The 14,559-nt window shown below is 37.5% G+C and overlaps 1 protein-coding gene across 1 annotated transcript in view; it reads left to right on the top strand.

The window, feature by feature from the left end:
- Window positions 1-12,668, top strand: part of R3HDM1 (R3H domain containing 1) — a 55,584-nt gene extending 42,916 nt beyond the window's left edge. Inside the window, exons 20-26 of the mRNA XM_009886738.1 lie at window positions 10-20; window positions 2,240-2,343; window positions 6,155-6,318; window positions 6,535-6,679; window positions 9,291-9,373; window positions 10,186-10,270; window positions 11,237-12,668. Coding sequence (XP_009885040.1) covers window positions 10-20; window positions 2,240-2,343; window positions 6,155-6,318; window positions 6,535-6,679; window positions 9,291-9,373; window positions 10,186-10,270; window positions 11,237-11,607 — 963 coding nt within the window. The 3' untranslated portion in view covers window positions 11,608-12,668. The remainder of the gene's footprint in view (window positions 1-9; window positions 21-2,239; window positions 2,344-6,154; window positions 6,319-6,534; window positions 6,680-9,290; window positions 9,374-10,185; window positions 10,271-11,236) is intronic.
- The last annotated feature ends 1,891 nt before the right edge of the window (window positions 12,669-14,559 follow it).

Here is a 14,559-nt window from a genome sequence, read left to right as displayed (position 1 = left end):
AGTCAACAGAATAATTTAAGGTGAGTTTAAGTCAGTTATTTGATTTCACCACAGCTAGGCTGAATTGCCTTGTATTAACTGACAGGATCTGCTGTAGTATTGCATATATTAAAATGTATTTCAAAGGCAGACTTACAGACACTTTATCTATTTATTTTGGCTCTTATGCAATCAACTAAAACAACCAGTACTGCTTTAATTGGAACATGCTTATTAGACTGGAAAACATAGTTCCCATATCACTTTCAGCGATACTTTACTACAGTTCCACATCTTAAGTTTTCTGCATTCCTTTTCTTATATATGAAACACCAGTGTGTTCAGTAGCAATGACTTTTTGCAGTAACATTTAAGATGACTATCCATATTCACTGGTTTTGTCAAGGATACTACTTTAGTGAGGTGTAGAGAAAAGAGAATTTGAATCCTAGGAAAAGACTGACTTTTTCCTTTTTGGAGCTTTGTCTGGGAGAAGCTTAGCTTACTTTGTTCGTGTTGCGAATGAGGCCTGCTGGCACAAAGCTGGCTCTGAAACAAGTATAGGACCTTTTTCTTATGCTTGGATTTTATTTGGTAAATAACTTTTTACCAACTGTGGTAACAGCAAATTGTTCTACATGTACAGGCCTCCCTCCCTGTGTCTACAGCTGTGTCCCCAACACAATTAGAGTATTAGTAAGAGAACAGATAGCAAATACCTAAAAGAATTCATTAGGATTAATCCTTGTTACAAATTTTTCTTTCTCTAGCTTTTTGAACTTACAAATGTGCATCATTTAAAAATACCTTGCTCGCAGCTTTTAAACAAGCAGCAACAGTATGAAGCTTGCTTCATCCTTTAGTGAGTGTAGAGACTTAAATAGTATTTGTGTCATTGCTGCATGGCTTCATCTACTTAAATGTGAATTCTTGCTCTTTGTATCTGAAGGTTCCTTTTATCTTTCCTCTGTAGTTAATTTGAGTTTCAATGAAGTCATAGGTAGACATAATCCCAGACTTTTTTGAAGTTTTGTTGCTTGATCTTTTGTGTCATTTAGAATGTCCCTCTCTTTTGAACAGGGAAGCGTTTGTTAGGAATTCAGAGCAAACTAGCAACTAATGATAGTGTCTTGCTTTTATCAAAATAGTTATGTCGCAGCACTTTGACAAGGAAAGCAGAGTAGTGTTCTGCAACAACTGAGTAGTCTCAAACCTGCAGGTCACTATTGAAAACTAGAATCAGTAGAGAGATGAGAAGCTGTGTGTGAGCAAACATCCTGTGCAGATACAAACCCATCTGTTCTAGTTTTCACTGTGTTTTGTCTGCTTTAATGGAAGGAAATCTTTAATTTAAAATTACATATTTGAACTGTGGGACAAAGGATGAAACAAACTTCTTGTGACAACATAGGTAAAAATGGTAAGTCCAGCAGGATTACACCTACTTTTTTTCCACAATTTGAATAACGTATTTTCTCTCATTCCTTCAGAATGTTTACTTTATCTGTTAGTACAGAAATTAAGTACAGGATTTTGTAGGCACCATTCTGATTATGGTCCGCCAACCTGATGTTCTGGCTATGATCAGTTACTGGTATGATAGAATTTGCCTATGTCTGTTACTTACCTGTTTTTCCCCTGAATGCCCTGAAAAACACCTCGCGTAAATAAACTTTTAAAGTTATCCTTTTCCTACTTATTAAAAATAAATAAAAGGTTGTTTATCTTCTTGAGTCATCTTTCTTTTCCCACACCCTATTTGATAAAGCCACAGAAAGGCAATCATCTCTTTAAGCTGTGTTACTTTACACTGAAGCAGAGGTGTGCTTGTTTGGGGTGCTGAATAAGCTGGCCCAGCTGAGGGACTGCATCTGAAATCCTCATGGCAGGTTCTGTGGTGATCACTTAACTGAGACCTAACTGAGGCCAAGACAACAAATTTTCTCTTTATTATTCTACATGTCTTTATACAAATACAGCACTCTTGACACAAAAACAGCGTATTAAAACAGGTGAATTAGTACAGCTTCTTAATGTTTGCAGGGCATAAGTTTTTGCCAAGAAAGAGATGTGAAACTTCAGTCTTCTGAAGAATGAGTAGATTCAGGGGGAGGTGGGAATACTATTGATTTTTTTTTAAAATTAACAAAATCTCAGTGATTTACAGAATGTGTAGACAGCAAATGCAGCAGTCATGACTAAATAAATGAGTCTCGCATAAATGCCTGTTAGTCACGTTCTTTTTTTATTATTATTACAGTTCATCAGTAGGATATTTGCAGCATCCTGGATCAGAGCAGATACAGTTTCCTAGAACATCATCACCGTGCAACTCACAGCAGCTTCAAGGACAGCAGTGTGCAGGTTGGGGGAATAAAGTTGTTATTGAAAGACCTGCTGTTAATATGCTGGGTGACTGGATATTTGTTATTATGGGTTTGATTTAGAAATAACTACTGTATTATATTTCCTTCTGGGTTCCATTTTTGAAGTTATATTGGAGGCAGGTTAACTCAACATCTCAATTTGTTTATCATTGGAAGCTCTAAAGTTACTTTCTTAGAATTCAGTAACTTATATCGTAACGCCTTGCACATCTGTTTGTGGGTTGAGACAGACATGAGAACTATCTGTTGTCAGCAGAATGACTTTTGTCTTTTCCTGAATAGCTACACGAGTCTGAAAATGTTGGGTTACATTTGATAGAATGAGCAAGGTACATTTTGGAAGGAATGTACGTGGCTCTTCTACTCAAGAAGCATTCTAGATTTCACTTAATGGAGTAGGAGTAGTGATTTCCTTAAAGACTTCTTGAGAAGATGGTGAAAACTGTAAGCTTTCTGGGTTAATACTCCGAAGCTGTGTGGGGTGTTTTGGTTTTGTTTTTATGGTAGCCTTATTTACTGCTTTTACTTTCATAGTTTATACCAACCATTCAAGTCAGAAGCCATCACCTCCTACATTATTGCCACCTTCATCAAAGTCAAAGCCACAACAGGCTGCTTCCATTGTGCACTACAGCATAGTGTCTCCACCCTCATCATGTAAAAGTTCGCCCACTGGTCTTTCCATCATGCAGCCAATAAAAGGTATATTTTATTGGGATTTTCATCTGAGCCATTCTGTCTAGAAACCTGTTGTAAATTATCAGACTGACTTCATGGCTAACTGCTAGAACAACTGCAACTTGAGTGCCATCTCTGCAAACATTATTTTGTTTTTTTTATTCTTCATCTGAATTGCTATTATTGTAACTTTTAAAATGACAACTTGGAACTTAAGTGAAACAATAGCCAGCTTCATGGGGGCAGCCTGGAGGCAGCCTTCAGCAGATAAGTTTCACTTTAGCAGAAGCACTTAAATCAGGTTTGGAATGTTTTGATCTACAACACATTTGGATAATTTTTAGAAGGTGTATAAATAGCAGCCCAAATGGTGTGTGAAAGCAGTGGTGACATAAATCTTGTCATATCCATTAAATGTCTATAAATGTTAATATCCAAACACTTGAAAACTCTGAATTTCCAACCATAAAATTGATAGACTGGTCAGGGCTAGCCTCCAAACAAGAGGTTACAGAACAATCCTGTGATCATAGCGGTACTGTCTTTATTTTACCAATAGGGAATTTGATACATTAGAAGTTTGGTTGGCCAAAAAGGGGTAATCTCAAACACTGCTATCTCAGTATTTTGCAAGCAAGCAATAGATGAAACAACCCTAGGTCAATGACCTACATTCTACTATAGGTGTGGTGTTTCTTACAAACATTTATCTTTTAAGATATTTTTAGAGCCTGTTTATTAGTAAATAGATAACATGTAGTTACATGGCAAGATAGCTGAAATTAGCAGTGTATTATAGTTCATGGGCAGGTTTGGCTTTGTTTCGATTTTGCTTCAAGTTTGGCCTTACTTCTGGAGGACTCATTTCAGGATGTCTGAAATCGGTCTTGCACTCGTTTGTTTTTCTACCCTCCTAATCTATCCTGGAAGTGCTGGTTTTATGCCATTTTGAAGGCCTGGTTCAAACCAGTTAAACAGCAATTTTAAGAAGTTTGGGGAAGGGGAAGCCCTCTGACATGGGGAGAACAAATTTTGAGACAATAATGCATGCATTTCAGTAAGTGATATTGAGAAGATGAATCAAGGCCACTGAGGTAAGGGCAATGAGGACGTATGCCAACAAGCAGCAGAGTTGTGTTTCTTTTCATTTGAAAAAGGTACAGAGGACCAGACTGTAAATCTGGGAAGCTTTTTTAAGGACTTTTTCTGGGTTTCCCTTCTCATGGGTTTTGACAGGTGATAAAGTGTCTGTAAATGGATGTATGCGTTCCGTGACACTTCACTTTTGTCAGGATGCTTGTTTAGGAAAAGAATTCCATTGATTTTCATTTACTGAAATGCTGGGGAACTAGAAGTAGTAGAAAGAACAAGTTTTTCTGGATGTACAAAGTTTTCTTTAGCAGTTAAAAATAGTATTTTCTGGTTGTGACACTTTTTTAGAAATGGTGCGTAGATGGTTTCAAAGGACAAGCACGTTTTTGTTGGATGCTCAGTTCTCGCAGAACAGAGATAAGTAGTAAAAGAGTATGCTAGAGTGCTGCAGAACAAAATACTATAATATTACAAAACAGTAAGATGTAAATACTTATTTACAATATTTATAAGTATATGCATAAAATATTAACATGAATCCAATTTTCTTGTCTAAAATGTAGTGTGTATATAGATGTTTGGTACATCTCACATTTACATATAGGGATAAGTTTATGGCTTTATCACTTGGAAGCTGTTGTGTTATATATTATTCTGATTATGTATTGGATCTCTATAAACAGAGTTATATTTTTATTTTGCTGCGCTACAAAATAGAAATATTCGCCATGTGGGTCTTACAGGGACAGAGCAGGGACTCTTAAATTTATAACCTCTGCTAAAGTTGGCCAGATATCTGACGCTTCCATTTCAATCTGTAACACATGGGTAGAACTTTTTGCCATTAAAAAGTATAGATGTGGAAACATTACTAATATTATTTAATTTATTTTTATAAATATCAATATGGTAAATATTTCAGAATACAAGTTACAAAAGCTAATATTGTTTTAGTATTACGAGTTCATTATTCTACATTGTTTGGTTTGCTTTTTGAAGGAGTGTCTTTCTTTTTGTGTAGCCCAGGGGTAGTGAAAACAATAGCCCGTTTTAAAAAATAAAAGACGAATGCATTTCATAATCTGTATCTGACTGCTCCTAACTGATGCTATGACGTAGGTAGCAAATAAAGAAGATTGTAGACTCCTTCTTTAAAGGTGGATGATTAAATGATGTTTAAACCATGTGTTTTAATCGTGGTTTCTGAGAAATGCTGTAAACAGCGGGTAGAGCAGAAAAGGAAATTGCAAACAACCATTTACAAGTAAACAGGACGTTATATAAATTACCAGGGACAGAGCCAGGTCAGAGGGGGAAGACAGCTTCTCTCTTGGCAGCCTCTCGTCACAAATCCTCATTTGGAACCTTAAGGAACAGCGCTGGCTGTTTAGCTGTTCTCCCGACTCTGGCGTTTCTGTAGCCACGACAGTAGCTAAGTGGTACAGGATGTGGGGATCAATTTGCGGTCTTTGCCCAGAAAAACGTTCCTATATAGAACTTGTAAATGAGGGTAATTCAGCCTCCAACTAAAGATTGATTCCAGGTCTTTCCAACGTATGCCATCATATCAGAGAAAACATTTTTGAGTTGATATTGCTGTATATCATGTAAAACTAATTAGGTAGCTTCTATTTTTAAATAAAGCATGTTTGCTTAATACCACATGTTCTTCAACATGTTGCTCTACAGTGAATGTCAAATACTTTCAATTACTATTAAATAGAATGATTTATTTCAAAAATATTCTCAGTAATGCGTTTCAGTGGTTTCACTATCTCTTCTAGTTCTGGAAGCCCTCTCTTCTAGAGTTAACTATTGCAGATTTATCTGATAGTGGAAATATAATCGTACAGAAGATACTGCTCTAGTTTTCTAGAATTCAGCAGCTTATTTAGCAAAACATTCCTTGTTATTCCCCTGCCCCTTTTTTTTAAATTCCCATCTATTCTGCTAAAATGGAAATTGAAATGTATGATGGACTAACTGTATCCTACTGATTTCTTGTCTTGTAGCAGTAGCACCACCACCAGGTGGAGGAGTAGTAATGATGCAGCTAAATATACCTAACAATCCTCAGCCTCGGAATCATTCACCTCCACAGTGGAAACAAAATAAATATTACTGTGATCATCAAAGGGGGCAGAAGTCCACAGAACTTAGCACTTTAGACAGTGCTGCACAGGTATGAGGCTTTTGTTTTGTTTTCCAGGATGACTTGAAATTTGCATAAATTGCATCTTTGCATGTTTTTTCAAAAGTTCTTTTGGGGAAACAAAAATCTGATAATACTTAATATAGCTATGTTAATTTTACTTAAGTCTGAATGCTGTAGCTGTTGTCTGGCTTGTTCAACTTGGTGCTTTTTAAAACACTAACTTGTTGTTTATTCCAGTTGCAGCATAGTCCTCAACTAGGTAGTCCTGTCACCTCACCGGCCCAATCACCAGCACCAGCTCAGCTATCAAACATGAAGAACATCCGTCCCACATTAACACCTCTTTCTATTGTGTCCCAGTTTTCCAGACCTTTTGTTCCTGGACAAGGTATACTTTTAGTTAACTACAATTTGTGTATGTTTTCTATTTGAACGTTCTAAAATACATGTTATAGGAGGATATTTCTGATGAACTGTGGCTCACTTTGGTAGTAATACCGTAGAATATCATATCATAGAATGGTTTGGGTTGGAAGGGACCTTAAAGATCATCTAGTTCCAACGACCCTGCCATGGGCAGGGACACCTCCCACTAGACCAGGCTTATCAAAGCCCCATCCAACCAGGCCTTGAACACCTCCAGGGATGGGGCAGCCACAGCTTCTCTGGGCAATTTGTTCCAGTGCCTCACCACCCTCAGAGTGAAGACTTTATTCCTGATATCTAATTTGAATCTACCTTCTTCCAGTTTGAAGCCATTCCCCCTTGTCCTATCACTACATGCCCTTGTAAAAAGACCCTCTCCAGCTCTCCTGTGGGTGCCCTTCAGATACTAGAAGGCTGCTATAAGGTCTCCCAGGAGCCTTCTCTGCAGGCTGAACAACCCCAACTCTCTCAGCCTGTCTTCATAGGAGTGGTGCTCCAACCCTCAGATCATCTTCATGGCCCTCCTCTGGACCTGCTCCAAGAGGTCCATGTCCTTCTTATGTTGGGGGCTCCAGAGCTGGATGCAGTACTCCAGGTGGGGTCTCACCTCCCTCGACTACCCTTCTTTTGATGCAGCCCAGGATAGAGTTGGCAATATTACTGAAGCAGATCATCAAAACTATCCACTCAAACATCATGTAAAATTTCACCTTACCTCTCTGCACTGATACCGTCCCCCATATTCTCAAAAGCTTCTCAAAAAATTTCTTGTTATTGTGAGCACTTCTATAACCCACTAGCCTTCTCAAATGTAAAACTCCCCATTTCAGCATTGAAAATACTAATAAAATGTTTGATATAACTTAGCTTCAAGTTTTAAACATAAATCAAAAACTTGATACACACTGTCACAAAGGATATAATTTTAGAGCTACAAAGATAAAATAAATAATGTGGGACTAGCTGATCTTAATACATTAGGTGGGCATATTATCTTTTGGGGGAAAGGATACAGAAATGTGATGTTGAGATGAATGTTCTGTGAGACTCACTTATTAGTTGATGCACTGAATCAAACCACTACCTAAGTGAGAATTCTTCATTCGTTTGTATAAAAACTAGCACGATGGGAGTAGAGCCCATACCACTGCTACTTCACTTAGTATTTCAGATTGTACCCACCCAAAGACAGATGACGTTCCTTGTAGAAGAATTTCAGTCTTCTGCTGCCATGTTAACAGAAAAACAGAAAATAGGGAGTTTTCACTGAGATGTGATAGTTGATAACGTTTAAAAACCAAATGATAAAAACAAAAACCTTTGTCAGTGAGCAAAGATGTCTTGTTATAGTTCCCACACTCAAAATTAATGGGTCTACTTTACAGAAAGAGTTGCTTTAAAGCAAAACTTATAGAAAATTCTGTATGTCTTCACTATTGATAAAGAAGACTTATTTTCATGTCTGTTTTTGTCTTATATGCTGCATAGTCACTTCCTCAGGGAAGTGATCGTCCCCCTGTACTTGGCACTGGTGAGGCCCCACCTCAAGTACTGTGTTCAGTTTTGGGCCCCTTACTACAAGAAAGACATTGAGGTGCTGGAGTGTGTCCAGAGAAGGGCAACTAAGCGGGTGAGGGGTCCAGCGCATAAGTCTTATGAGGAGCAGCTGAGGGAACTCAGGTTGTTTAGTCTGGAGAAAAGGAGGCTGAGGGGAGACCTTATTGCTTTCTACAGTTTCCTGAAAAGAGGCGATAGAGAAGTGGGGGTCAACCTCTTCTCCCAAGTAACAAGGGACAGGACAAGAGGAAATGGCCTCAAGTTGCACCAGGGGAGGTATAGATTGGATATTAGGAGAAAGTTCTTCACAGAACTTTTCACAGGTTGTCAAGCATTGGAACAAGCTGCCCAGGGAAGCAGTGGAGTCGCCATCCCTGGAGGTATTTAAAAGACAGGTAGATGTGGTGCTGAGGGACATGGTTTAGTGATGCTTTTGGCAGTTAGCTTGATGGCTGGACTTGATGATGTTAAAGGTCCCTTCCAACCTAGACAATTCTATGCCAATCTTTATGTCATTGTGTTGTATTCCAATGTAAAAATTTCAGGTTGCCTGTTGTAAAGTATCCCTCTCAACTTTCTTAATCTTCTGGGATTACTAAAAACTTTTATTTCATTGTCTTTGTGGATCCTTGGAGCAAAGAGGAATGTGAAGATGTACCTAGCGCTCATCAGGGATATAACCATGAAAATGATTAAATTAGTACACTGAGAGGCATTTTAGCCTTATTAAGCACATTTTGAAATGAGAGGAGTTAGATAAGACTGCAACGAAGAAAAATGTTTAGTGTTTTTCAGTGTAATCCTTAAATGCAAGAAAGCTTGTACCTTTTCACCTTGTGATCAGTATGTGACTGACATTTAATCGTACCAAATCTTCCTTTGTTCGCCTAGCCAAATACACTACTTTGTGCATCGTTATTCTGCTTTCTCTTCTGTGTAAGATATGCATAGTAAGAGGAACTTGGAGGAAGATTTCATATAACAGAAAAACCCTTCTAATTACCTTTCTCTTTAAGGAGATGCCAGATACCCATTGCTTGGCCAACCCCTGCAATACAATCCACCATCTTTATTACGTGGACAAGTAACAAGCCAACAGGTATTAAAGAGAACAATCTCCTGGCAACACTGAAAAAAAAACAATTCAGGACTGCCATTATAACCACCATGAATAGGGGAATATGTTATTGCATTAGAAAAGTAATTGAGTGGAAGGTGCTTGCTTTCCAATAATGGTTTTATTCTGTGTTGGTAATTCCCATTGTTCTTGTTTGTTGTGTTAAAAAAGAAGAAATGAGAAATGTTTTCCTGAAACTTAGCTTTGGGCACAGTGTAGATCGTGGATTTATTTTTTTTTTTAAGCAATTTGCCAGCAGTTCCAAAAATCACAGAGAGAACGTTTGCTAAAAGGACTTTCTTTTATTTGAATAACAATTTAAAAAGAAAAATAGAAAATACATGTGGGTATTTCTAAACTAAGAGTGGGTTTGTTTCTTATAAGAAAAACAAACCCAAAATATTAGTGTTAGCAAAGCTGAAAAGTTTTGCCATCTCTTCAATTTTTGGGACTGACACACAGACTCCCTACCTCCACCTTGCTCAGTTCTACCTGAGATCGGTCAGAAGATGTGGGGGAATAAAGGGAGGTGTTCTTCCAAGAAGATTTAAGGTGATTTTTTTTTTTTTTTCATCATTTCCTCCCTTTCTCCTGAAGCCAAGGATAGAATGTGCCTGACTGCAGGACTGCCAAACTTCAAGACTAAAATTGGACATGAAAATCTGTTCTCGATCATGGTAGCGCAGATTACTTTCCAGACATTCCTCTGCACCACTTTTCACTGAGCTAACCTAGAAATTTTAAGATACTGGTGCACTGTCACTAAAGTAAATAATTTTTGTCAATCTTTCCAGTGTCAGCCTGGAAACAGACATGGAAACAGGGGAAAGAAACCAGCAAAGAAGGCTGCTTCAGCAGATCTTGGTGCAGGAGAACCAGGTATAGAATTGCTGATTGACACAGTCCTCCAGAAAAATGAATTATGGTGATGGGCTGGGAGTGTAACAAGAAAAGCAAAGGTGAGAAAAGGGCCAGAATAAAGAGTAATTGGACGGAAATGGACATAGCAAACACTGAAAAGATAAGGATGGTGAGAAAGACTTGATTTGGAGAGAGGAGAAGAGGGAGGTTAAATGAGGAAAGTAGTTTTGCAGGCTGGAGAAAAGACCAGAGAAGATCAGGATTGGACAGTACTAAAAGGAAAAGCAAGTTTGTGAGTTTACTGGATGTAAGTTCTATTATATTGTTACATTAAATGTTGTTATCTTAAATATACATACCCCTGCTTCCTTTTATTTGCATGAAATGTGAAATCAACCATAAACCACAAATTAGTTTGCGCTTCTTTTTGTTTTCTAATATAAATGAGCACATGGATTTGGGGGACATATTGCGAAACCTACAGGATTAGCTCTGTGGAGTTGGTAAAGATGTCATATAAATAAAACGTGACATCATCTATCTTCATATCTTTACTAGAATTTTTCTGCAAGTGTCACCTACTATCAACTTTACAGAAAGTTACAGATAAATCAGCTTTTTCTAACAAAGAGAAGGCAGACTAGTTTTTTGGCACAGTGATGTGTGAAGAGTTAACAGGCAAATCCAGTGAGATGCTATAGTGAGTTCTCAAACCTGCTGCAAAATTTGGTGTTGATCATTTTATTATTTTTCCCTCTCTCTTTTGATGGTCCTCTTTGTATTTTCAGCTTTTATTTGTAAGCTTTTAGCAGTAAGCAGTGCTAAATGTGAAAGCAAAAGGCTCTAGAATACCAGAAATGGAATTGCTGTGTATTTGGTATCAGCCAACTGGAGATACAAGTATGAAATAACTCATTTTCCATTGTGTTTGTTGTATCATTAAGTACAATGACCAATTCAGATTCAATTTTTTTCTTGTTTCAGTTGTGGGAAAAGTTCTAGAAATTACTGAACTGCCAGAAGGCATAACTCGTATGGAAGCAGAAAAACTATTTGGAGAACTTTTAAAAGTTGGTGCCAAGATTCGGTGGCTAAGGGATTCGCAGTGTCTACAAACACAGCAGCAGCAGCAGCATCGTCGTTACTGTGGCAGTGGAGACAGTAGTGTGAACACTGAGCCATCCAAACCTAGTGACTTGGCTTCCACTTACACGGTTCTAGCTACGTTCCCTACAATGTCAGCTGCTCAGAATGCGTTGAAGAAACAAAGTAGTACCTCAGTGAACAAGTTCAGGCTGAGAACAAGCAAGAAGCACTATGACTTTCATGTTCTGGAAAGGGCTAGTTCTCAGTAGCAGTTACATCAGTGGACACTCAGCCTTTACTACTTCCATGTCCTCCTCTCCTTGATTGGCTTGATGTTATGGGGTTTCTGTTCTCTTCATAGAGACTCCTGGGATGTTTTGTCATATGACATTAGCCATTGAAGAATAAATAACCCAGTGATCCAGCAAGATGAAGAAAAAAAACTACAGAATTAATCCCAGACAAAAGCAAGGAATCATCTTTGAGACAGGCAGCTTTCTACACGGAATGCTGTTTAAATGCCCCCTACTTTTATAGTAGTTTTGTTTTATATTTTTTGAATTCTTGTATCAGATCCAAAGTTCTATTGTACAGCAAACGTTCATAAAAATCCATATTAGATTTGTATTTTATAATCCCTTTTCACTGCCAGCACACAGCTGTCCATTCCAAGGCAGGAACCTAAGGATTGGTGGAGGGGAAAAGAGAACCATTTTCAAGGAATTACACTCATTTTCTAGCAAACTAACCCAAATCTTCAAGTTAACCTGTTCTTTGTCCCTTGTGTGTTTTTCTTTTTTTTTTTTTTTTAAGAAAGAAAAAACCAATATAATTTTAGTAACTAATTCCTTAGATGGTCATTTTCTTTTGAGATTCATTCAAGCAAAGTCAAAAGAAATTACAAGTAGGTTGTACCCTTGAAGGATTTGCTTCTGATCCAACAAGCTTAATAATTATTTAAAGGGGAATACGAATAGGTTACAAAGAATGTTCACAGAATCACATTTTAATATTTCTTCTTTTTAGCAAAAGTGTGAAGAAACTAAAATGTATCTTCACAAGTGACAAAATGTTTGCACTTTAATTGTGTTCCCACCAGTATGGATCTCTTTCTCTTCCTTTTCACGCTAAGATAATTGTGTTTGATAAGTGCTGGAAACCTTTTTAATGGTTTAAGTTTTCATCGTTTGCAGATGCTCACTGGACATTAAAGATTCATTGCACATAAATGAAACAAACTTTTTTCAATTTGTGTAATTTGCAAGGCTGTACAATGTGTGCTGATGCAAGCCTTTTTCAGTTCAAGAAAATAAATGTTTACAAACACAAACTTTTTCAGTGCACTTGTTTAAACTTCTAGGGGTCTTCTGAAACCTCGATGAACACGTATTAATGGTTTGAATCCTTTCATATGCGAGAAAATAACACAAATACTAGAACTTCTCAAAGAACTACTATTGCTGTTCCTCTTCTTGAAGCATTTATTTACGTTATACTGCCCTTCATCACTTTAAAATGTTTCCCTATATAAGTAAAAAGGAGAGAAATTGATAAGACACCATGGGACGACTACTGGGTTTTTTTTTTTTATTTTTAGCACAGGCACTGATTTGTTGTGTAGATGAGCAACTACTTGTTCCCTTAAGGCTATTGCTTTGTAAAAGACGTGTTTCTAACTTCTGTAAGTGGAAGCTCAAGGTAAACATTATGTTTTAAAACACATTTCACAGAGGAAAAGTAAAGAATTTAAGTAAGTGCCCAAACCAGCATTAACTTTCATCTTGTATACAAAAAAAACCCTGTCCCTGAACAACCAAACATAAACATGTGAAATGGCAAGAACAATCCTGTGCATGTTCAATTCTTAAATTCTTCATCTGATGAATCAAAGTACTTGGAAAAAACCTGACCTTTCTGGGAATAATATAGCCTAATAAATTAGGTATATGGGACTTGATTCTGCAAAATGCTGTAGCAACGGGTATTTACATGACTAAAGGTAAACTTACACTCAGATGCTCCCCTAGAACAGAGGAGATAATGTTCACCTTCAACCCCCTAGCCAAAAGGAAATCTACTCATCTTGGTCTGCTTTTGTAGAAGGATGGTACTTCTCAGCATTCAAGTTCTTATGCTACTACTTGACTGAATATATAATGTGAAAAAGTGGGATATATTTCTTCCTCCTCAGGTTGGATTGCTGTAGTTTACTGCACCCAAAACCAAAGATAGTAAAAACCCCAGTTTATGCGGACTATAATATTCCCCTCCTCTGAATAACATGAGATAACATGACTAACACACAGGTTCCATCACTGTCTCTTGCCAATTTCCAGTGCTACTTTAGATTATGGTTTTAATCCTGTTAAAGTAGTTAACAGATTAAAGGTTTGTAGTGACAGATGTCACAACCCAGAGAGGCAGCTGCCTCCCGTGGCTAACATTCCAGGACAAGAATTTTCACAGATATAGAAGACTAGTCAGTTGAGAGCTTTCATCTATTCTGAATGACCTAAGAACTAAATCTAACATCAAACCAAACCATTTCCAAAGGATGCTGCATGACTTGCTTCATTTAATAAACCTTCCCCATAATAACCAAAGAGAAGAAAATGTAACAAGAGAGGTAAGCATGGGGAACACAAGCAATCCAAACAAAAGGAGGGGAAGGATACACTGATTAGGAACAAGGCCCAGCAAATATTTAATTCTTAATCAAGTAAGTTGTAAACTTGAGCGCAAATTGCCCTGGAAGAAAAAATTACAACATTTAATAAGTCAGTTGTATTCTAATCCCAAATCTGATACTTACCTACAATTACTACAGGCAGGTCACCCTTTCTGAGTACGTTTTCCTCTGTTAAAACAGGCGCAGTTACATTTTTTTGATCTGGATGTGCCAATACAAGCCACACAGATACAATTAATGGGACTTTGGAAGCGTCAGAGGCCTCTGATGTCTACAGTGGGCACAGAATTAATGTATTTCTGCTTTACAGTCCTGTTCGTTCCTGATTGTGTACTATGTCATGCTGTCTCTAGTAAGCGAACAGTGCGTAAACTCATCTAACCAAGACCATTTGTACCTTCCTGGCTTTTATACTTCTGCTCCTTTTGATTCCTTAAAACACACAAGACTGCGGACTGTGTACCAAACCCTGAAAGTAAATTTGTTCCATAAATTTGCATCATGTTCTAGAACACAAATAAATGCACTTTAT

The sequence above is a fragment of the Charadrius vociferus genome, unplaced genomic scaffold, assembly GCF_000708025.1.
Source record: "Charadrius vociferus isolate BGI_N301 unplaced genomic scaffold, ASM70802v2 scaffold720, whole genome shotgun sequence".
Lineage (NCBI taxonomy): Eukaryota > Metazoa > Chordata > Aves > Charadriiformes > Charadriidae > Charadrius > Charadrius vociferus.
The sequence above is the reverse complement of the archived record's forward strand: the minus strand, read 5'-3'. Positions and strand labels throughout refer to the sequence as shown.